At 40.6% G+C, this 25489-nt stretch overlaps 2 protein-coding genes across 2 annotated transcripts; one reads left to right on the plus strand and one right to left on the minus strand.

The window, feature by feature from the left end:
* Positions 1 to 11335: 11335 nt before the first annotated feature.
* Positions 11336 to 11991, minus strand: LOC117487410 (histone H1-like). Its single transcript, XM_034136022.1, has one exon. It carries the CDS (start codon positions 11972 to 11974, stop codon positions 11357 to 11359), a length of 618 nt encoding a protein of 205 aa, XP_033991913.1. The 5' UTR covers positions 11975 to 11991; the 3' UTR covers positions 11336 to 11356.
* A 3384-nt stretch (positions 11992 to 15375) lies between these two features.
* On the plus strand, positions 15376 to 22781 carry LOC117487463 (histone H1-like). Its single transcript, XM_034136085.1, has 4 exons — positions 15376 to 15430; positions 15922 to 16045; positions 21257 to 21484; positions 22284 to 22781. The coding sequence occupies exons 1-4, from the start codon at positions 15376 to 15378 to the stop codon at positions 22732 to 22734; spliced, it is 858 nt and encodes a 285-aa protein (XP_033991976.1). The 3' UTR covers positions 22735 to 22781.
* Positions 22782 to 25489: the final 2708 nt, after the last annotated feature.

Here is a 25489-nt window from a genome sequence, read left to right on the forward strand (position 1 = left end):
ATTTAGTTCCAGCCTTTATCCACCAGATGTCAGTGTTCACCAACAAATGTTTGGAGCAGAACGAAAATAGTGGCTCTATTGTAGTGGATTAAATATGAACACATTTGTCTTTCTAACAGTTCTTTATTTATGTTGTATTAGCATTTTAAGAAATTAGGTACATCTAGGTACATATATTAATGGAGTTATTATCTTTTAGCCAATTAGCAGTTCTTTAATGTGACCATTGTATATTATACCGTTAGGAGTTAGTTTAGTAGCTCTAAAACATACATGGCACAAACTATTACAGCACTATTTCAAGATTAGATAAGCATGTAAATATTAACATCTTAAGTAATATTGTTTAAACTAAACTGTATGTTATAGACAGCCCACAGTTAGATTCAAGTGTCTTATCATGAAATGACACACTGCAAGTGCAGCAGTGTCCACTCAGCAATAGATGTATACAACATTATCGACTATGATGTTCAAACACGAATACTACAGTGTGTACACTTGATATGTTGCGTAATATATATATATATATATATATATATATATATATATACACATATATATATATATATATATATACACCCATAAATGGGTACATTTCAGGACTTGTTCATATATACATATATCTCAGGACTAATAATGATAAACAAGTTTACTATTACAGCTATTTGTTACAGTGTAGGATTAACATATATTCAGTGGTGACTGGTCATTAGGGGCAGGTGGGGCACAGCCCCACCTAGTGTCAGCAGAAAGTATTACAAATAATGATTACTAAAAATGCAGAAAATAAATAAAAAAATATATAAAATATATTTTAAGATCATGTTTAATCATCTGATTCGTCTGTACATTGCTGTTTTAGTCTGTGTTCTTCTAATTAGTGTGTCTACAGTCACAGTGTGTGCCTATTGAGCTGTTTAGAGCCATGTGGGACAAAACCTGATCATGCCCCTTCCTCTCGCTGTGAAGTGAACGGTGACTGTAAAAACTACACTGCGCATGCTCAGAGTATTTTCCCATTTAATGTGTGTGGCAAAAAGATAATGACCAGAGGGGCACGGAGCTGCCATCCCCACCATACGTCATCTCACATCATTCAGAGCTGATTGGCTATAAGTACGTGTGCCGCGAAAAGTGTGGTGTGTGTGAAGAGGAGACGAGAGAGGTGCAGTGGCGCGTCCTAAAACCAGGAAGTAAGCACAAAAAAGCAATGAGGTTTCTCCATAGGATTTTAGAAAATAGCTCGAAATAAGATCTGTGGGAAACGTACCTGTAAATGCACGTTTTGTTCAGCCGGATAACATCCACATGTCTACCCTACTTTTATAATTTTTTTATCATAAATCTATCGATTAGATTTATGATAGACTTTTGAAACTACAAGAAGATAAGGAGGACTTTTACAAAAAAGTAATAGAAATGTTTGTCCAGAAGGATAGGCAAATGGACTTCATCTTCAAGTCAAGGTAAGACCGCAATTTTATTGAAAATGGGATCTTACTAAGAGAGAACAATTCAATATTTAAATGATAAAATTACATTTTTTGGGTATCCTTTTGTTGAACTGTCTGTTTAAAATTAATCGAAGCATCAGACAAAAAAAGCTTTTGAAAATAATATTATATTTTGGTTTAGGTCAAAATATAATATTTGTAAACCGGAAGAGTCAGTGTCAGTGCCTCACCAGCCATGAACCTCACTGCACGTCACTGCAGAAGCTTATATATAGACATCTAAGTTTTTTGTGCCCCACCACTTTTGTACATATAAAAACGCCAGTGCATATATTGATAACTCGACACTGAGCATGCGCACGCACAGAGTTTAGGTTATCGATGTACTCTCACCAGGGACTAAGTACTACCATACCAAAATAATACTGTACAGTGGTGCAATAGTACCACACTCCACTCGAAACAAACATCTATAACGAAATGACTAACATACAGGAATAAATCAACCAATAACGTAATATTACAAACGGCACCACTCAGATTCCAAATTGTTGTGTACAATAAGAGTCACTCTTAAAATATTGTAAAAGGAGTAGCCTCTTTAAAGTGGACCTATCTTGCTATATTTGAATACTATATTGTAGGGCAATACCTATCTAAAACATGTCTGTGAAGTTTTTTTTTCAAAATACCAAACAGATCATGCATTTTAGCCATGCCTCATTTCGCTCTATTTGCTCTTTTCCAGCCCTGTTTTTGCAAGGGCTGATTCTATGAGAAGTCTTCTTCGCTGCTTTTGTGGCACACTACAGCGCCACTTACAGGCCTGGCATATGTACTACAGCGTCTCCAGTGCTTTCACGGGCTATGGTGATTTATTTACATTTGCCCATTTTTCATTTAGGTTCAAGTTTCTGCTTGCAGGTCTCTTTTTTGTTGAGACCTCAAACGGGGCTTCCCCCTGAGCCTCACTCGGGGGGTCTGGATATTCCGGAGTTGGTGAAAAAGACCCCGAGTTACTCTCAGAGGGTGAGTGGAGGGGGGTGCTGACTCGCTGACCAGCTGTAAGGCTGTCAGGGCTGGAATCAAACCTTGGGCTTTCGCTCACACTCTCATAATATTTCATCTTCAATATCACTCTCAGAACTGTACTCACTCTCTACATCACTGTCAATAGTTAATCTACCCTCACCTGACCGGGATGGAGAGTCGTCTTCAGGAGTTGAAGGTTGTTGATCTTCAGGGAGAGGGAGATCCTTGCTGGCAGGACGACGATCAGGCTGCTGCTGGGCTGCTGGGTGAGGACCAGGCTGCTGATGTTGATCAGAAGGAGGACCAGGCTGCTGCTGGGCTGAAGGACCAGGACCAGGACCAGGACCAGGACCAGGACCAGGCTGATACTGGGCTGCAGGTCGAGGACCAGGACCAGGACCAGGACCAGGACCAGGACCAGGCTGATACTGGGCTGCAGGTCGAGGACCAGGACCAGGCTGCTGCTGGGCTGAAAGCAAGTACCTGCCTCCTGCAAACTGTTAAAACAAACGTTTCAACTTGTAAAATGTTGAATCTGTATATTTGAATATCGAAATTAAGTTGGCGTGACGTTGAAGTCGTGCGACCCTGCTGTACTCGGCTGTAGTTCCTTTATAGCATAACGTTAGCATTTTGCTTCTGGCAATTAGATTTATGATTTCCAGCCAGCTCCAGGATCTCAGCGGTCAGGTACTCCAGCACAGCGGCCAGGTACACCGGGGCTTCGGCACCGACACGATGGGAATAGTTACCCTTCATCAGATGCCTGTGAACACGGCCGACGGGGAATTGTAGCCCGGCGCAGGAGGAGCAGGTCTTGGCCTTTGCTCAGGCTTTTCCTCCGGTCTTGCTTCTTCCAGACATTTTCTGGTTCGCAGAAAATAATAATTCTCTAGCTACAAGAGGTGCCTTATCAGTGGCGTAACAAGGTTGTGATTGGCCCCGGTGCAAATATTGTTTTGGGGCCCCCTCCCCCCATCGCCCCAAACATAAGCGCACGCTGATGCGCTCACACACGCACAAACATACACAACCACTCAGAAGCGCCACATGTATAGGCTATCAACAACAGCCTGCCCTGGCCTCAGACCACCACAGCCTGACAACGGCACAGCGAACTAAGAAGAGGATTAAACCTGTTTCCTTGATGTTTGTCTCTGGGGAATGGGCCGGTAGGTCTACACAGACCGGTTGCTATAATATAGCTTTTGATCTTGGCGTCGGGGGTCTTAATAGCGCCATAGTGTCCCCTATCGGTTGAGGCCCTTGGGGGAACTGTTGGACCACCGCCGGGCACAGCCAAATCCAGCCTCTCCTCCTGGCTGGCTGGAGAAGAAGGTTGCACCGCTACGGCCACGGATACAGCTTCACTTGTGGAGCAAGATGGCAATGATGGTGGTGAGGCAGGTGAGCCATCGATAGCCTCCGGCTCCGGCTGCCGCTGCACGTCAACATTGCTAACGTTAGCGCTCGATTTCGAGGACGATGTATGACAAAAAAAACGGTCTAATTTTGTCAATTTAGCTGTTACATCTCCTTGTTTAGCTGTTACATCTCCTTGTTCTCTGGATGTTTTATTTCTAGTCTTTTAATTTCTCTTATGTACAATGCGATACGATACGATACGATACGATATTACTTTATTTGTCAGATCAAGACTGAAATATGACTTGCGTCACAGCAGCTCCATGTCCAACATCAACAGACAAATATCCAGACAAAAATACATGAAACACAAACAACAAACATTTAACATAACAGCACAATCAGTGAGAGAAAAGCTGCTCAAAGAGCCTTCAGCGTGCATTTGATCTGGGATGTAGCTCTGTATTTACTGTGAGGATTGACTGATGCACAAAGGAGTGTTTCAGTCTGACTTTATTGAATCGTGGGACCCTGTATCTCCGATTAGATGGTAGCAGTTCATATTCACTGTTCAGAACATGGTTTGGGTCAGAGATTATGTTGTTGGACAGCCTCACTAGGTTGTTATGATAGGCTGAGTCATAGAGTCTCTGACAGGGTTGACCAACAATCTTTGAGCAGATTTTTAACAGGTGGAGCAGTTTTGATTTTAAAGCTGCTGACAAACATTTATACCAGGTAGTATTGCAGTACTGTAGAATGGACATGATCACAGATGTAAAGAACAACAGAAGAATTTCTCTGCTTGCCCCAAAAGACCTAAGATGGCGGAGAAAATAAATTCTTTGTTTTGTCCTATTGCACAGATATTCAATGGCTGCGTTTCACTTCTCTTATTTTTCATTTCCTCGCTCCTCGGTCTCGGTCTCACCGGAAGTTGATTTGTCTGCGCCATCTTGAGTAGCGTCCCAATGGCCTTATTTTTGCCGGAGGAGCGAGGAGCGAGGAGCGAGGAGCGAGGAGCGATAATGGAGGAGCTATAATCGAGGAACCACCAGACCATCCTTCGATGAAATCCTCAGACACTCGCCCCGCCCCCTTACTGTGTATCGCTCACTGATTGGACGATGCAGCGCATGCAATGATCTGATGCTTCTTGACATGAGAGCAGTTTCCCAGCGGAGTGAAGAAAACACATGAAACTCACGGGACTCACTCCTCAGTTTATACCGTGTTTTGTTTCAATTAATGTATCATTTAGTTACAAATATGTGATATATCTGAACAACAAAGTGGTCAAAAATCATTTTATTCATTTATTGGAAACATTTTCATGATCGCTTTTTTCGTTTTACATTTTCATTTATTGTCATTTCCATTCAGTCAGTCATTAAGTGCTATTTAAAATGTTAATTTGCTACATATCCACACAAACAAACTAAGTGTGCAATCCAATGAATGTTAATCTAACTGGGTTTTGATAGATAACATATCTCATTTTCTTCTCTCAATTATTTTATTTATATTGTGCACTCTAATCAATATTAATCAAACTAATGTTCGTTTATACATTTTAAGAATGGCGTTTATCGTTTTTGAGAATGAGTTCTTATTTGATTTTATTTATTTGGGTCTACAACAGATGATACAAATGTTTGTGTCAGTAAATGTGTACTAACAGAGGCGGGGGTGTTTGTGAAAATAACGGGGACAGAGCTGCTGTCAGACGAACAGCTGTGCGGCGTCATCACAAACGGACGTCGCTTCACTTGACGCTCCGGAGGAAAGGACGTCCCATTGCTCTTAAAACTCATTTCCCTGCTTCTCGTGGTTTCCTTGCGTCTCTCCATGCTTCCCTGGTGGGAGGGACTAGTCGCAGGGAAACAACGCAAGTGAGGGACGCAAGGAATCCATTTAACCGAAGTGAAACGCAGCCATAGTGATCCTTCCATGACAGCAGATGGTCAATCATTACACCCAAGTATTTGCATGAAACTCCCTGCTTGATTTAATCTGTATGGATGACAATAGGCGCGTTCACACCGGAGTACTTTGGAGTACTTTTCCCACAATAGTTCATCAGAACTACGATATATTTGCGTTCACACCAAAAAGCCCCAGGAACTAAAGTAGTTCAAATTAGTTCGTCTGACCCGCTTTTCAGTCCCTGCTAGAGAGCAGGGACTGTTGTGGGAGAAAATAGTTCGTACGTCTGATTGGCTGTGCGGAATGCAAACCACGCCCGTTTGACTCTGAATTTTTTTATGTAAGCGGCCATTGTATTTGCTCGCTTCGGGCCAGCGCACCCGAAGAGATTACTTTTGTGAAAGCAGTTATTATAGCAACACTAAATAAATCATCGGTGCGGTGGAGTGATGAGGATGTGTCGGCGCTTCTGGCGATTTACTCGGAGGACGCGAAGCGCCGCATTCAGAAGCTTCTACTGAATGCAGTTTCTGTGGCTCAGCAAAGTTAGCAGACCTGGCAAAGTCATGTCGGGACGACTACGAAGGTAAAATAAAAATACATGCACTGCACTGTTTTAATCTGCACAATACTGGTTTTAGATGTACTTTTATTTGCTCAGTAGATCGAGCTAGCCATGCTAGAACTTGCTATCATAGGTCCAAGCTGGCTAACAACATCTAGCTAGCTAGCTATTCTCAGCCGTGCCCGCTATGAACACGTTTTGACTTGTGAATAAGTGTGCAATGTTCTGTAATTTGCTTCACTAACTCATGGCACTAATCGTGTGTTTCAGGCGAGGTGTTTCTCTCAGGATTAGAAACTAGTTTTCCCCTCCGGGATAAAACGATAATATAACGTTAGCAATTAGCATGCTAGCTGGACATAATGCTACCTCTAACAATACATTGTAGTTGCTATAATTTCAAGTCATTTGCAACATTCATTCTACATGTTAATGGTAAAAGCTTAAACAGTTGATTACCTGCATGCCACAAAGACTAATGTTCTAATATTTTTGCACATTTAAGTAGAAATGTAATTGAAATTCTATTTATTTTTCCTTTTTTTTATTGATTGTTATAATTGTACTCAGCCATGTTATGTTAGATGTCAATCCACTTACACTGTAACTACTCTGGCCTTGAAAGAAGGTTACACATCTAACTGATGTCCACTAATCCCTATAAAACAAAGTTCAAGCATACATTAAGCACAAAACAATAAATAAGGGCACTTTGATATTTATTTTTTATTTGATATTATTTGATCCTATCTTATCTTCTACTTTACACCTGCATTTTGTACACTGTCCCTGCCTGCACCATGTCCAATGTTGGACAATGTTGTCTCGTTGTTGCGATTAAACTGATCTTGTATCTTGCATATTTCACCTTAGGAAAGTGGGCACGCGTTGACAGCTTCCTTGACACCATCATGGCGATGGACCGCCGTGCCATGGTCAGCAAGGAGAATGAGGACCTGCGTGCCAAGGAGATGCACGACGAACGGCTGCTGCATTCACACAAGGCCCAGGAATCGGACGACCAGCTCCTCATGGTGCCAGGTGGAGCAACAAAATACCTTTCAGGCTGGGCTTCTGGCAGTGCTAAGCGAGCTGATTAAATCCAACAGGCCTTCAATACAAAAATGAAGAAAAACTTGTCGTCGTTGATAAACTGTACAATGTCTGGTGCGTTGGTGTTCGGATCAGGGGTGCACAGGTTCAAACCCCACTGCAGTCAGGATGTCGTTGTGTCCCTGGGCAAGACAATTCACCCCAAATTGCCTACACCTGGGACAGTTAATTTGGTATTATTGTGATTATATATATATGCCACTGTTATTAATACTGACACCTAACTTTGCACTAAGGTGTGTCTGCTGCTGAGCCTACCTATTGTTATTATATATATATATATATATATATATATATATATATATATATATATATATATATATATATATATATATATATATATATATATATATATATATTGCCACTGTTATTATATTGTTTTGATACTACTGACACTTATTGATCTGCTGCTGATAAATAATAGAGAACCTACATGCACGGCACTAGCATCATGACTGTCTTTGTTTAAACCAGCAGCAGTGCAGCGGTACACAGACTAACCTGTGTGTGTGTAACGTAGTTCTTCAGGTGTGTATGCTTAACATGTATGTATTTATCACAGTAAAGATGGCATACAAAAGCTTTTTAAAGAGCTTTCAACCTCATCCCATTGTCTTTAACATACATTTAACATAATAATATACTTATATTAATATACAAATATACAGTATGAGTACTGTTTTGATACTGACATTTAATCTTTGCACTAAGGTGTGTCTGCACTATTGTAATTGTGTCTGTTGACTGTGGTAAATAAAAGAGAGAACCAAATGCACTGTACAAAAGATCAGCTTTATTGTCAATTTACAATTTCCATGCTGTACAGCCTCATAAGGGCTGTGCGCGTGTCTTGCCCTGCGGCGATTTTTTTAGGTTGCGTCTCCCCAACGTTCCAGGCGAATACAGAGGAAAGAGCCCTTGGACATTCGGAAATCTTTGATCCACTGCACATTGGTGTACGTTGGCACCACCTTCTCCCACCAGGACGATGTTCTATTGTTCACCCAGAGAGAGCGCAGGACACAACGCGTTCCGTAGTATTCGCATATCTGGAACACATACAAAGACACAAATTAGCCCTACATAACTCCATAAATCCTACATTAGATAGTATTAATGTGATTTAATGAACGTACCATTGCTGTTCTTTGGGCGTGATAACGGCCATCATCCTCAGCTGTCCTACGGCGAAATATGTCCATAGCGTCCAATCCTTTTGTTAAGGCTTCTTAACCGCCTTCGCCTTCGCCTCCGACTCAGCATTTCTATTGCATTTGAATGGTCGATCTGTATTTGTGGCTGAGTTATTGGCTTAAATAACTCAGTTACGAAGCTGTATAACACGACCACCAAAACGTCAACTCCATACCGTGTCTGAGGTCGGAAGGTAAACAGAAGCATACAGCGGAAGCGGAAGTTTTTTTCTTCTTCTTCTCTCGGTTTTTTGGCGAATTGCAACTTTAAGGTGCATACCGCCACCTACTGTACTCGCCGTGAAGTTGTTTGTGGCCTGCCGGTAAACCCAAAGCAGAAGAAGAAGAAGTGACGTCAGCGGCTCATTTGCCTAATCCACCCCCAGGAACTCATTTTGGTGTGAACGCGATCTGCTTTAGTTCATCAGAACTAAAACAGCTCTCATGAACTAAAGTTCTCATGAACTATTGTGGGAAAAGTACTTGGTGTGAACGCCCCTATTGGGGACTTTATGGGAGTCAGATGGTGAGCCAAAAATGATTTCCTCAGTTTTCTTGGTGTTGATCTCAAGAGCATTGCTATCAGTCCACTCGACCACCTGATTTACAGCCTGTTGGTGCAGCTCAGGGTCGTCTGTGTTACTGAGCAGAGATATTCATTGCAGTATCATCGGAGTACTTAATGATGACTTGATTTGGTGTGTTGGTACGACAATCATCAGTGTAGAGAGTAAAGAGCACAGCTGAACTCACGCAGCCCTGGGGGGCACCTACATTGGTTGTGATGGCAGATGACAGGGTTTTGTTAACCTTCACAAGTTGCTCTCTACTAGTGAGGAAAGCAGCATACCAGTAAATCAGTTATGGATGGAGTAGGGATGTCGTCCAATAACGAAGAACACAGGTGGCTTGGTGTATTCGTAGGAGGCCGATCGCATTGTAGCTCCAGCATAGCCTCGCGGCTGTAGCAGCGTAGAGGCCGGGGCTCCTCGCCATACCTGTTCGTGTTGTGGCTCAGGTGGGTTTTGAAAAGTTGTATGGCCAGACATGGTCAGCAGAAGGCAAAAGTAATCCACAGGATCAAAAGCATGGTCTCTCAAAAATGATGTTTCATACAGACAAACAACGTTTAGACAATAATTAGCCCAAAACAAACAAACAAAAAACAAAACACAAGACGGACGGAGCAACTGAGACGCGGTGCGCAGCCGAGCACTTCACGCAATGTTGTTGCTACTCATGTACGCCTTGTGTTTTGCTGCTGCAACGCAAACATTTCCCAAATTAGTATGAATAAAGTACTTCTTATCTTAATCCTCAAATATTAACACATTTTACTTTTTTTTTTAAAACATATTGATTTAACTACATACACATATCGATATGTTATATAAATATTGCAAATCAAAACCTTTATTGACTACTAATTACCAACAATCGCAGTTCTATCTCCTGTTATTAACGCATTCACAAACGGCCCGCCACGAACTTCCGGGAACTATCTGAGTCTCCATGAACCACGTGACGACCAAGCATTTTGGACTTCCGTTGTCGCAACTCTCAACAAAAAGGCTCTGATCCAATCTATTTGGATTATCATCCCATCAAAATTTACGCTAATGTTTTTGGAACACATATATATAATCAAAACCAGGAGCTAATCTGATCTCCTCAGTTAAATTTCCTTTAATTTGTAACAGTATGAAGTCACAATTATATATGAAGCATTATACTATTATGTTTAAAAAGTACACAAAGGTAACGTGCTATACTATAATATGATTATTATTCTACAATGCACATGATTGTTTTACTTCATATATATAATAAACTTGTGGGTTTTGTATAATATTGTTTCAGTAACCTTTTTTAATTTAAGTTTAATTGGAATTGTGATAACATGATAATTTCAATAATGTACTGAATTATTATGTTACAGTGTGTTCAGGCATTAAACAATAAAAAATGTTTGAATAAAGTATATTAGTAATAAGATACAAAATAAAATAAACAGTGAATAGTAGTATAGTAGAAAATACATATATTAAAAATGATTCACATTATAGAATATTGTGGATGGATTCAAATGTTTACATATAGTTGACTTATATACCAAAGTATATCAATTACATTACATTGCATTTAGCTGACGCTTTTATCCAAATTACAGATGTGCGAGGTTGCTGTTGTGCAGAGGGTTCATGGTTCTGGAGAAGGAGAAGCTAATGTGAGCTCTCTGCCAGCCAGAGGAGACGCTGGATCAGTCTGTGGGAGAAGGAGCTCTGCTGTCTGTCCAGCTGCAGGTGGAGAGGGTGGTGAGGGTAATAGTTAATGTGTAGTAAAGACACATTTTAATATAATAATAGTATGTAATTATGAAATATGTACGTTAAAACAATGTCATATAGGAAATAATGTACATGTAAGGGATAATGTTTTAGAGAGAATATGTAAGTAGATGTCTTTATAACAATATAATAAAATGTATTGTACTAAGAGGAAATAGATGTATGAATGTAGTATACCAGGTAACATGTTATTCATGTTTCATTCAAGTCATCTTTATATCAGTTAATTAACTTCTTGTAAAACATAAGGTACTCTAGTTTTGCAAAATATAAACATGTCAAAACAGGAGAAGTGCTCTTTTGGTGTATGTGGGTGGCTCTTAAAAGAGCCTTTTGTAGATGAAGTAGATGATCTGTTTACTTCTTCGCTGCTTTCCTGGCTGGTGCCTTCTTCGCTGCTTTGGCAGCTGGTTTAACCACCTTCTTCACAGCTTTATTGGGGGTTGCGGTCTTCTTGGGGGTCGCTGCCTTCTTGGGTGCTGCCTTCTTGGCCGCCACCTTCTTCTTCGGGCTCTTAGTGATCTTCACGGGGGTTTTCTTGGCAGGAGTAGCAGGCTTCTTCGCCCTCTTGGGTGTTACTGCCTTCTTGGCGGCTGGCTTCTTAGCGGCGGGTTTCTTCGCTGCTGCTGCTGCTGGCTTCTTGGCTTTGACTGCGGGCTTCTTCGCTACCTTCTTGGGCTTCTCGGCGGGCTTGGCTGCCTTGAAGGAGCCGCTAGCTCCGGATCCCTTGACCTGCACCAGGGCTCCATTCTCCACCAACTTCTTCACGGCGCGTTTCACCTGGTTGGCGTTGTCGATGCCTTTAACGGCCAGCTCCTTCTTCAGGGCGACATAGGAAATCCCTTTACGCTCCTTGGAGGCGGTGACGGCATTCAGCACGAGATCAGCGGCGCTGAGGCCTGCCTTCTTCGGCTTGGTGGCTCTCTTCTTCGGGGACTTGGCCGGTGCGGCGGCAGCGGGAGCGGATTCTGCCATGTTGCTTTCAAAGTAGATTCTCTGGTCTTGGTGAGACTGATAGAGAAATCCCAGCAAAGAGCGGAACTTAAACACACCATGAGAACCGTAGAGACTCAATCGCAGCCTGTCTCACAGGAGCAGCAGGCATACTGTGCCACTTTGTGTTTTCTCTTCACGAACAAATGTAATAAAATCACACCTGGAGGGAACCATATATTGTAAACTTCACCTTAAACGATAGCAAAGGAGTTTATCTTCATGTAAAAGTGAAATTGACCTCAATATTGTGTTATTATTTTAATGGGAAGCCTTTCGACCTCCCTCAAATGCTGCCGTGTGAGTCATAAATATGTGACTTTCCTCTCTAATTTCCCTCTTAAATGCTTTAAAATACTTTCAAATTCGACTTAAACTAGTTGGGCATAGAAATAAGATGTTTGGTTAAAGACCTAACCTAAACAAAGTTTACAAATATAAATATTTTAATGTTAAACAGAGGTTAGTTTTGTCTCTGCAAACACACTCAAAAGAGTCGTGGGATTGTACTCGGTTCTGATAGAGAGTCGGTATGTTTTCTTTTACACTTCACTGATTTAGGATAATTTAACTTAATGTAACACTTTGATAACATGTAGGCCTATCTGTTCTTCTTCAGAAAACTAAGTAACCTGCCGTTTGCCTGTTGGAGTGATTTACAGTATGCCAGTACATTTATTTTTTCCGATAACACGTCAATCATATAAAGTGTATTCCTCTATACTTTATCATATCACTTTTATGATTTTTATTTATACATTTTGCGTCTTTTAATTTCGTATGTTTAACTTTAAAAGACACAGCAGAAACGCATTTACAAAAAACACACAAACAGTTGGAACATTTAAATCGGGGGCTGTTTTTGAGAAACTTGATTACTTTAGAGTTATTTGTTACACTCATTAAAGACTATTACAATACAATCACAAAATCTGCTCCAAGAAACACCTTTAATAAACTTTAGAGACTTTAAATAGGCTTCTTAGGTGTTTTGGCTCCACACATGTCTGACTAGGATTTTAACTTTATTTATTATTTAACACAGGTTAAAGGTGCTTGTTTCTTTCTCTCATGTATTGGTATTCTGCATACTCTTAAAATAAAGCATTATCTTCTGACTGTTTATCACATATATTCTCAAGGTCACGATGAATGACCAGCAGTTTCACCACAATACATTGTTTTTATTCAGAAATGTTAACCAAATAACATTAGAAATATAACATAAATTGCAGGACAAGAAGATGTATATGTGATCGGATGTCTCCTCCCTCTGTGATGCTGCTTGGCATTATAGATAGATAGATAGATAGATAGATAGATAGATAGATAGATAGATAGATAGTACTTTATTGATCCCAAATTGGGAAATTGTTGTTGTTACAGCAGCATAAAAGGCATTTTACAATAAAACAAAACTACAAAATATACAAGAATAGAAAGAAAAATAAAATAAAATATAAAATATAAAATATACATGTCGAAATAGAAAATATACATGCAGATATTATATATATATATATATATATATATACAAATATATATATATATATATATTCAAAATATATGGAATATGGAGTATAAATATTGAACAGATTATAGAGTAAAATGTACAACGTGGTTTTATTCCAAGAGAAACTATGGAGCAGAGAGTTCTCTTCCAGCCAGAGGTGATTTGTTGTACAGTGTTATTGCAGTGGGCAGGAATGTTTTCCAGTATCTGTCCTTGTGACAGGGGAGCTGCAGCAGTCTGTTGGAGAAGGAGCTCCGTTGACTGTCCAGCTGCAGGTGGAGAGGATGGCTGGGGTTATCCATGATGGACAACAGCCTGTTCAGTGTCCTCCTCTCCACCACAGCTTCAAAGGGGTCCAGCTTGATGCCGATGACTGACCCAGCTTTCCTGATCAGTTTATTGATCCTGCTGGTGTCACCGTCTCTTATGCTGCTCCCCCAGCAGACCGCAGCAAAGAAGAGTGCACTAGCCACCACAGACTGATAGAAGATCTCCAGCATCTTGCTGCATACGTTGAAGGATCTCAGCTTCCTCAGAAAATAGAGTCTGCTCATCCCCTTCTTGTACACAGCGTCAGTGTTGATCCTCCAGTTCAGCCCATTGTCTAAGTGCACTCCCTTACTTATTATGCCAGCGCACCTGCTATTTAAAGGGGACCTATCATGACCTATCATGCAAAATGCACTTTTGTACGTCTTTTATACATGAATATGTGTCCCCGGTGTTCCAGGGAACTCACCAAGTGTCAGAAAACACAACCCTCTCTATTTTCCTCCATACCCAAATCTCTAAAAAAGGGGCTGCAACGGATCTGATTAAAACTGATCCAGATTTGAACACTTTACTGACATCAGGAAAGTGGCGCTACGGCTATTGGGCCAACTCTCCACCTATCAGGGGAATGTGGGGTTGGGCCACGGCCGGCCATTGCCGCTCGAAAGCGCTGGAGACGCTGTAGTACATATAACAGGCCCCTAAGTGGCGCTGTAGTCTGCCACAAAAGCAGCGAAGAAGACTTGGTTACCATGGTTACCCTTCTGTTTATTCTCCGCTGTGGCTTTTTTTCTCCCTCCCCGAGGCAAGCGTTTGCTCCTTCTGCTGCTTTAATTCAATGCAATCCCTCCCCGTCGAGGCAAGCACTGTAATTCTCTCCGGTTAGTCCACCAGCAGATGACAAACACCCACCTCTCCGCCTCTTCCAAGGAACGAGGGGACCGTGCGGCAGAGTTTCAGTTTCAGTTTCTTTCGCCGGTCAAGATGTCCATTAACGTTTAAATCTTCCGGACAAAATTAGAAAAGTGCCAGTCAAAGGTCTTCTTAAAATATATGATAATACTCATACTATATAAATATAATTGTATTGTGATACATGAGAAAAGCTGTGCTAAATTAAGGTCTCTCACTGTTGAGTAACAAGAGGTGCGTTCACACCGGAGTACTTTGGTGTACTTTTCCCACAATAGTTAATCAGAACTACGATATATTTGCGTTCACACCAAAAAGCCCCAGGAACTAAAGTAGCTCAAATTAGTTCGTCAGACCCGCTTTTCAGTCCCTGCTAGAGAGCAGGGACTGTTGTGGGAGAAAGTAGTTTGTGCGTCTGATTGGCTGTGCGGAATGCAAACCACGCCCCGTACAACTCCCGAAAAGTTTTAAAAAGCAGCCATTTTACTTGCACGCATTAAAATCTCAGCGTAGCAACGAAGAGATTACTTTTTTGCAAAACCAGCAGGACTACAAAAAAATAAAAGACCACAACAACAAGAGTGGTAACGGTCGGAAGACCAGCAAGTGGTACGATCGTTTGGATGCTTTGCTTGTCCACAGACCCACATTCTCCGGCACCGCAAAGACCATCGCTTCTAGCACGATGGGGTGGGAGGATGCAATGGCGGTGGAATTGCCCAAGGACGACAACGAATTAGGTAAAATATACTACATGCACTGCACTGTTTTAATCTGCACAATAATGGTCACATATGTACTTTTATGGCTCGGTAGATTGAGTTAGCAATGCTAGGTTGAATTGGGTAACACTGTTAGCAGGCCAGAACATAGCTAGCTAATAACAGCTAGCTAGCTCACTAGCTATTCTTGGCCGCTATAAAAACGTTTTGACTTGTGAATAAGTGTGCCATGTTCTGTAATTTGCTTCACTAACTCATGGCACTAATCGTGTGTTTCAGGCAACGTGGTGTTTCCCCTGGAATTGGATATCAGTGAGCTTTCCCCTCCACATGACTTCTGGTAAGAAAGCTCTTAATCATTTTTTGACAAAATAAAATTCTAGCATACATCAAGCACAAAACAATAAATAAGGGCACTTTGAGCGTCAGCTATTTGATCCTATCTTATATTAGCTAGTAAACACATTCCTAGTAAGTTGTAAAACTACTTGGCTTATTTCTCCTATTAGGAAAGAGGACACGGGATGACAGCTTCCTGGACACCATCACAGTGATGGATGACCGGTGTGCCTTGGCCAGCAAGGAAAATGATGACCGGCATGCCATGGCCAACAAGGAGATGCACGACGAACGGCTGCTGCATGCACACAAGGCCCAGGAATCGCAGGACCAGCTTCTAAAGGTGATGGCTGACTCGGCGGCGCGCCAGGTGGAGGTGGCGGCGCTCCAGGTGGAGCAACAAAATAGCTTTCAGGCTGGGCTTCTGGGAGTGCTAAGCGAGCTGGTTAAATCCAACAGGCCTCCAATTAAAAAGAAAAGAAAAACTTGTCGTCGTTAGTCAACTATACAATGACTTGTTGGGAGGCGTGTGACGCAGTGGCTGAGTGCGTTGGTGTTCGGATCAGGGGAGCACAGGTTCAAACCCCACTGCAGTCAGCATGTCGTTGTGTCCCTGGGCAAGACACTTCACCCCAAATTGCCTACATCTGGGACAGTACATTTTGTATTATTATAATATATATATATATATATATATATGCCACTGTTATTAATACTGACGCCTAACTTTGCACTAAGGTGTGTCATCAATCATTCAATTGTATTTCAAAATGGCGTCCATCAACACAAACACTATTTATAGAAAGATAAATGGTTAAGTTTGTAATTAACAGTGTTGTGAGTTCAATATTTTAATGAATTATAGTAAGGGAACATAGGAGTTCGTGAACTGAGTTCCTCTCAGGAGGATATATAATAAAGGTGTTAACTGCTGAGCCTATTTACTGTGCAATACTACAGACATGTTAGTGGTATTATTTCTTATCTAACTCTTTCCTATGGTCAGACAAATCAGAAGAAGTCATTTAAACTTAATTTGAGATTTTGTTCTTTTTTTGTTTCTCAATTGATTTTCCAGAATATGCACCACCTAGGCATAGACTTTATATCACAAATAAATGAATGACATGTACTACAGTAATTGATTATATTGATATTGCCTACTCAGATATAAATGTGTATAAAATGAAATCAATTCAAAGTTTCTTGCTGCTTTTAATGCAATTCGTGGCTGCAGGGCAAATGTCCAAAATGCTTATTCTACAATCATTTAATCAAGACACTTGTGTATATTTTACTTTAATTTGTAATAAACAAAAAAATATGAATGGTTGTCATCATTGCTCATTATTACTTAGCTATTTTAAAGTACTTAAAAACTATTATAAATATTGAAAAGTCATGACTGATGAAGTGCATTGTTCTGCTGACAGTATTTCTACTCAGTATTTCACCTGTATTGTGCGGTTCTGGGCGACAACACACAGTGAAGATGATCTGCTGCACGTACGTAGTTCTTCAGGTGTGTATGCTTAACATGTATGTATTTATCACAGTAAAGATGGTATACAAAAGCTTTTTTAAGAGCCTTCAACCTCATCCCATTGTCTTTAACACACATTCAACATAATAATATACTCATTAATATACAAATATACAGTATGAGTACTGTTTTGATACTGACATTTTATCTTTGCACTAAGGTGTGTATGCACTATTGTAATTTTGTCTGTTGACTGTGGTAAATAAAAGAGAGAACCAAAAGCACTGTACAAAAGATCAGCTTTATTGTCAATTTACATGTTCAGATGCGTCATAAGGGCTGTGCGCGTGTCTTGCCCCCCAGCCTCAACAATGTCTGGCGCTGGCCCATCAAGCTGGGTCGCCGGTAAGGCAGTCCATTCCTCCCTGTACTCATCACCACGACGCTCACACAGGTTATGCAATACGCAACATGCTGCCACCTGGATTTTGATATTGTCCATGTTGCAGTCGTTTCGCTTCATCAAGCACCGCATATCTGGAACACATACAAAGACACAAATTAGCCCTACATAACTCCATAAATCCTACATTAGATAGTATTAATGTGATTTAATGAACGTACCATTGCTGTTCTTTGGGCGTGATAACGGTCATCATCCTCAGCTGTCCTACGACGAAACATGTCCATAGCGTGTGCTTGTCGCCGTCCAGTCCTTTTGTTAAGGCTTCTTAACCGCCTTCGCCTCCGAATCAGCATTGCTATTGCATTTGAATGGTCGATCTGTATTTGTGGCTGAGTTATTGGCTTAAGGCGAGACACCCCAGGTGAATAGGGTAATTTTTTTAACTTAAAGATATCAGCTAAACATTTCTCCAGTTAATTACTTACAATAAGGCAATTGTTTTTTGTATTACAAGTTTTCTGAAATAGCATGTTTAAATATGCAAATGAACCATTATCTCATGAAATATGCGCATATTTTAACACATTTCAGGAACCGAAACCTGAACTTTGGATAAAGCCAGGATCAAAATTATTGTTTCATTTTGTAGTCATATTAGTATCTAAGGCTTTTACAGAAGGGATTTTGGATATCTCTTTGTATCACTCCATAAATCAGAAAATACTGTCAAAATCCCTAAATATCAATTTTCACCATGTTTTTAGGTATAAAATGTTATATAATTCAGGCTATGAATTATATATGACCAAACCCTTCTGTAAAAGCCTTCATAATATTGATAGGAATATAACTGGAAGGTTTGGTGTATGTAACTGCTACTGAAGTGGACATTTCGAACTCAGAGTAAGAGAAAAAACTCATTTTGAGAAAACGACCTTTAACCTGTTTCACGCCTTCCCCCCGGTACCGGGCGGATAAACGCGTCATTTGCAGGAAACAACGTCTAAGGAATCTTAATATTGAATAAAACTATGAATGTGTTATATCCATGTAACGGGAAGAAACTCAGCTAACTGATCTTTTTAATTATTTTTTTCAAAAAAAACCCACAATGCTAGCACTCAGCCTCTGAATTAGCCTCGATCGAAAAAACGGGACCGACAAAGGCACATAAACTCACTCAGAACTCCCTTATTACTTATCCTAGATGCACAACCAAACACTATTTCTTGGTGTCCTGGAGACACTGAATCTAACGGTGCCCACCTCAACACTCAGTGATAAACATTCGCGACGCTATCAACGAAAGCGTACATCATCACATGTGGAGCCAAGAAGCTAAACATATAAATATGGCTTACCTTGGTCAAAAGTGGTCTTCAATGGCATTAAAACGATAAAAAAACGATGCTGCAGTTAATCCATAGGTTCATCCTATGTGTCTGTGCCTTCTTTGAAATTATTTCTGATAATCCATAAGCAATACAACTGCGTTTTAGTTTCCAAACTCCAGAAGGAGACATTCCTCCAGTTTAGTTTCGCTTTTCACACGCGAAGCGGCAACATTTTTTCTTTACAATGTGTGTCTATGTAGGTATCCTCCTTCGATTCTATTGGCTCTAACGGTCACAAGGGTATGTCAACCAACCAGATCGAGCAAGGGGGGCCAGAGATAGGTCAAATCCACCCAAATGACCCCAGATGGCCCAGTTTTTGGCTAAATCTCTCTAAAAAGGTCAAATTTCACTTGTTTTGCATCAATCTTGATACAGGGTACTTATTATATGTTGTACTTTGGATTCCTAAAGCTTTTAGTCTACTAACCCATCATCCAAGGGTAGTTTTCACTATCTGTAAAAAATAATTTTTGGACGGACACTATAATTTACAGTTTTTTACTATGTAAAATCTGAATTTTCTTTAAAATAAAAAACATTTATATTGATTCTGACACTTCTACATCCAACTCACAGGTTTATCATTACTTTGAGAAAAGATTATTAATTTAACCCTTTTAGAAGGGAAGATATGGTCATTTGTTCTGGGAATGTCATTTTCGAGCCTGAGACCTGAAAAACAGGCTCAGAGTGGAACAGGTTAAAGATTGCAGTGTGACGCTAGCTAAACCCTCCTGTTATCTGGATGATAGCTTGCGCCTCGACGCACTCCGTGAAGGTATTTCATGTTCGGGGTCATTTGTTTTTTGTATAACCTTGCTTTGTGCAAGTGACAATTGTTGTCGTCTTCTCTGTGAACGTTTTTTTCTCCGTTATTTTGCCATTTTCAGATTTAAATTTCTAGCGGAAAGCTAACCAGGAAGTGCTTTAGCACACCACGTGACGCATCTGAACGAATCACGTTGTCAGAAATTGACACCAGCCAATGAGATTTCGTTTCTTGGTTTAAGACCCCTTTGCACTTTCACGATTGGTTGCTGATACAAAGGAAATGACCATATTTGGATCCGATGAGATTGTGCAGGAGAAACGGAGCTTTCCAACGATACCTCTGAAGACATGGTGCAAACAGCGGTCGCGGTACTTTATGTTACGTTAGAATGCTAACTTTTGGTGAATGTAGGAGAAATCTACAGACGCAAATAGACAAATTATAGTAAAATGAACACTTAAATGTGTATTTTGTACGTTTTCCTTCCAAAAGCCTGAAAGAAAACATGTTATGGAATCAAAATAGCACAAAATCTCAAAATTGACCAGTGCAGGAAAAACGATGTTTTTGCCTGCCGTGTCTCGCCTTAAATAACTCAGTTACGAAGCTGTGTAACACGAGCACCAAAACCACAACTTCAGTCAACTCCATAGCGTGTCTGACTGAGGTCGGAAGGTAAACAGAAGCATACAGCGGAAGCGGAAGTTTTTTTTCTTCTTCTCTCGGTTTTTTGGCGGATTGCAACTTTAAGGTGCATACCGCCACCTACTGTACTCGCTGTGAAGTTGTTTGCGGCCTGCCAGTAAACCCAAAGCAGAAGAAGAAGAAGTGACGTCAGTGGCTCATTTGCCTAATCCACCCCCAGGAACTCATTTTGGTGTGAACGCGATCTGCTTTAGTTCATCAGAACTAAAAGAACTAAAGTTCTCATGAACTACTGTGGGAAAAGTACTTGGTGTGAACGCGCCTAAAGACTGTATTTAGAACACAGCCAGGGCCTGTCCTGAGTGTGTTTGCAGACAGCAGAATTACCTCTGTTTAACAAAAAGGTGGCGACATATTTGGATTTTTTTCACATTGAGTCTTTAATCCAACATTTAATTTCATTATATTACAAGTTTTAGTGGGATATTAATGTATTTTAAATCCTTTAAGAGAGAGATTACAGAGAAAAGTCGCAGATCTGTACCACTCACGGCAGCAGTTTTAGGAGGTTTAAAGCCTTCCCAATGAAAAAAACACAATATTTAAAGCTTTATTTGGCTTCTATATGAAGATAAAGTCATCCACTTTGAATTCAATTAACCTTTGAAATTCAACTCGTTCTCTAAATGTGTATTTTTTACAGTTTTAGCTGAAGAGAAAACACAAAGTGGCACAGTTTTTCGGCAGCTCCTGTGTGAGCCACACTGAGTTGAGTCTCTACGGTTCTCATGGTGTGTTTAAGTTCCTCTCTTCGCTGGGATTTCTCTATTCGTCTCATCAGACCCGAGAATCCTCCTGACAGCATCATGGCAACAGAAGAAGCTCCCACTGAAGTCGCCGTCGCCCCGGCAAAGGCACCAGCCAAGTCCCCGAAGAAGAAGGCAGCCAAGCCGGCCAAGAAGGTTGGTCCCGGAGCCGCTGAGCTCATCTTGAAGGCGGTCACCGCCTCCAAGGACCGTAAAGGGATCTCTAATGGCGCATTTCCACTACACGGTCGGCCTCGGCCACACTCGGTACGGCTCGGTACGGCTTGGCCGCGTTGGGCCTTAACAGGGCCGACTCACTTCATGCTGCGCTTCCATTACAGTTTAGGAACTGGGGTAGTTACTATAGTAACGCAGTGTAGGCGGAGCCGTGACGTCATCTTCAATGAGAAATCCAGAAACACAACACAGCCGTTAGCTGTGAGCACTCAGAGCTCACAGCTCCTTATATATGTTCAGAAACTCGACAAAAGTTAAACAAGTACACACCACAGACTGCCTGTGTCATGGTGAATACAGTCGCTGCCTTATTTATGTCTGTATAGGCCGTTGTTGTGAGTGTGGACGGTCGGGGCATATACTGCGTTAGCTTAGCCAATCTCCATCTAGAAAACACGAATTTTAAAAGGTTTTTCGCCTGCCGTCTGTCTGCAGACTTGACAAAGCATTAATTCATGGTTTTTACTAACCGGTATCAGTATGTTGTTACTTCGGCATCATTTTGAAACGTGTATTACAATTAAATCACGGTCAAATATGTCCATCTTGTTGTAGTTCTAGCCCTCTTGCCAGCGCTCCTCTCTCTAGTTTAGCATACTCAGCCCGACTCAGCCCTGTTTGTTGGCCCCGATAGAACCACAATTTTCTAGGGCCAGAAAAGAGGGGAAAAAGTGGCCCCGCGCCGTGCCGCGCCGGAACGAGGCCTAGTGGAAGCACAACCAAAAAAGGGGACGGCACGACACGGCACGCTTAAAGCGAGCTACGCGCTGCAATGGAAATGCGCCATTACATCGCTGTGAAGAAGGCGCTGGCCGCTCAGGGCTACGAACACACCGCTCACATTAAACGCGCCGTGAAGAGGTTACTCGAGAATGGATCACTTGTGCAGGTCAAGGGAATCGGAGCTACCGGCTCCTTCAAGGCAGCCGAGAAGCCCAAGAAAGTAGCGAAGAAGCCTGCAGCCAAAGCCAAGAAGCCGGCAGCAGCAGCAGCGAAGAAACCCGCCGCTAAGAAGCCAGCCGCTAAGAAGCCAGCCGCTAAGAAGCCAGCCGCTAAGAAGCCAGCCGCTAAGAAGGCAGCAACACCCAAGAAGGCGAAGAAGCCTGCTACTGCTGCCAAGAAAACCCCCGTGAAGAAGATCACAAAGAGCCCGAAGAAGAAGGTGGTGGCCAAGAAGGCAGCGACCCCCAAGAAAGCTGTGAAGAAGGCACCAGCCAGGAAAGCAGCGAAGAAGTAAACAGATCATCTACTTCCTCTACAAAAGGCTCTTTTAAGAGCCACCCACATACACCAAAAGAGCACTTCTCCTGTTTTAATATTACATTAGTTTACACCTGCTACATATTTATTCGCAAAACCAGAAGACATTGTGTTTATTTATTATTATCGTATACAATAAGTTAACTTAGTTAATTAGTAGATGACTTCAATCAATACGACATGTATTAACGCTAATAATAATAGTAATAGTTTTACATTGTTTTACATTGTTTTTACAACACATTTTATTATTTTGCTATTTTAGTAGACATCTGCTTCACAGAAGGCTCCTCTTAGAGTCACTAGAGTCACTCATAAAATACATATTTTCCCAAACACTTGATTGTGTATAAACCCTATATGTTGTATAGGCCTATATAACTTCATATAAATGTACATAGTACATCATTTTATACTTTTCATAATTCATGTATAAATTTTATTTTAATATGTGTGGATCGAAAATTATTTAATGCTTCATATCATTGTGACTTTATATTATTACACATTAATGCACTTTTACTTGAGGAGATCAGATTAGCTCCTGATTTTGATAATCAATGTTATGTTTAATAATTACATTTGATTGGATATACTTTAATGGCCGCAAATTGTACATTTGTTTTGTCACATCAGCATTCCAAACTATCTTATAGTGTGCTTCACTTTGAGCCTTTAAAGTACACTTTATTTTATAATATTTCTCTAAGAATACACTCTATATTCTATTTCATAGTATTTGATATTCGATGATTTAATGTGAGGTCTATTGTACTTGACACCATATATATAAACACTAGATGACTCACCCGCGCTGCTGGCCAATGGAGACCGACGTTGCCACATGGCCGCCATCTTGCTACAGGCAGTGCTCTCATTCATAACATTATGGTTTACTATTTAAATAACCATAGCTTGCTCAATTTTCAACCAATTTTCAAACGGTTTGGTTTTTTATAAACATCAAAGATGTAGTTATGATACTGCATACTTATAATCATGGACTTTCATAAGAAAAAGCAATAGCTATACACCAGTGGCGAGCCGTGAGCTTTATACCTAGGCCCTCTGACCCCCACCACTTCCCTCGAAAAAAAGAAAAAAAAATAGTTATTACGTCACAGCGTATACTTCAGCGGAATATCAAAACAACGGCCCAGGGTGCAAAACGCATCAATGACAGCGACCCTCTACCACACAAAACAACACCTGGGAACCCAATTTGTGTTCTTTGACATTGAAAATGATATTGCATTGTGTTTGTTACTTTCGTTGCAGTTGTATGTCTTAAGTGTAATTTGGCATGCTTTTATTTTGAAGGCGAGTTCACGCTGTTGACAGGAAGTTGTTGTTGCTATGGAAACAAGAAAAGTTTCACAGCGGGCGGAACTTGTCATAAAGTCCGCGATAATAAAACCCACCCATTTAGAGGGAAGATATGATTGGTCAATTGTACTGTCATTTGACATTACTCTCTCGTTCAGTTACTATAGCGGGCCCTCTGTGAATCGCAGAGAGGCCCGCTATAGTAACTGACATTCAAACAGAGACTGAACAGGCAGATTCGAAGGATTTATTTCTTTGGAAATGTTATTTTATTAAATCAAGTTTTTTTTTCGGTAAAACTAATGAAAAATATAACAAAAATAATATTAAAAAAATATATATTTAAAAAATATATATATTTTTTTAATGTTTTTAAATATTATTTTTTGGAATATCTTAGGCCCTCACAGAGGGCCTAGAGGGCCCTGACGGCTCGCCACTGCTATACATACACACACAAGGTATTTATATGAAATATTTGCCGGTGTATATATTTCCATTTATTTTATTATATTGTTAATATTTAAAATAAATTATCAAATTAAAATATATTTATATTTTATATATAAAAATCGGTCTCATGTTACCACTCTGTAAGCCAAGAGTTGTTAATTTAGCAATGCCTTAGCTTGAAGAACAGGGACACAACTAATGACAATAGCATATGGTGGTATATATTATTTAGATATTCACACCTTTATCAGAAGAACCAAACCAACATAAAATGAGCTCACTGACAGGCCAGTTTATGTCAAATATTTTTGACATGAGATGTTCATATCGTCCTAGTTTAGTATTTAGTTTCTAGATTTGTAAACAAATCCAGAACCTTTGAAATACGTTACCACTTCACAGCACGGTGCGCTGAGTTCTTGTAGTCGAAAAAAGCCCAAGAATAATATAAACTGTACCCTGTGTCCTTTTGTGTCCTTCTGTAGTCCATTTACTGTTTGTCTTGTCTTACCCCGGCTGATATCTTACTAAATCCACTGTTTTAATTGTTCCCTATATTGCCCCTATGCCCTGTAAGGTGTCCTTGGGTGTTATGAAAGGCGGCCCCCCAAAATAAATGTAGTATTATTATTAAGAAGAACAACTTGGTGTGGTGTGGAGGGGATGTAGGAAGCAGGGGCAGGTGGGGAGAGATGGGGCTTCAAGGTTCAAGGTTATGTTGTTTTAAATGTGTCTTGGAGATAAGGACCAGCTGCACACAATAAAATACAGTATAACACAAAACCAATAAGACACACGGCACACCAACAATCAATCATCGTCCAGCCTCAGCTTTGGTATTCTTTCACAACCATTTTATGGGTTTATTAGACAGACTCAGCAAACATAAACATATGTGGGGAACATAGTGCTGCGTATCAGGGCTGCGAAGTGCAGAAAAAGGCAAAGGAGGT

This window comes from Trematomus bernacchii, unplaced genomic scaffold, assembly GCF_902827165.1.
Source record: "Trematomus bernacchii unplaced genomic scaffold, fTreBer1.1, whole genome shotgun sequence".
NCBI classification, from domain to species: domain Eukaryota; kingdom Metazoa; phylum Chordata; class Actinopteri; order Perciformes; family Nototheniidae; genus Trematomus; species Trematomus bernacchii.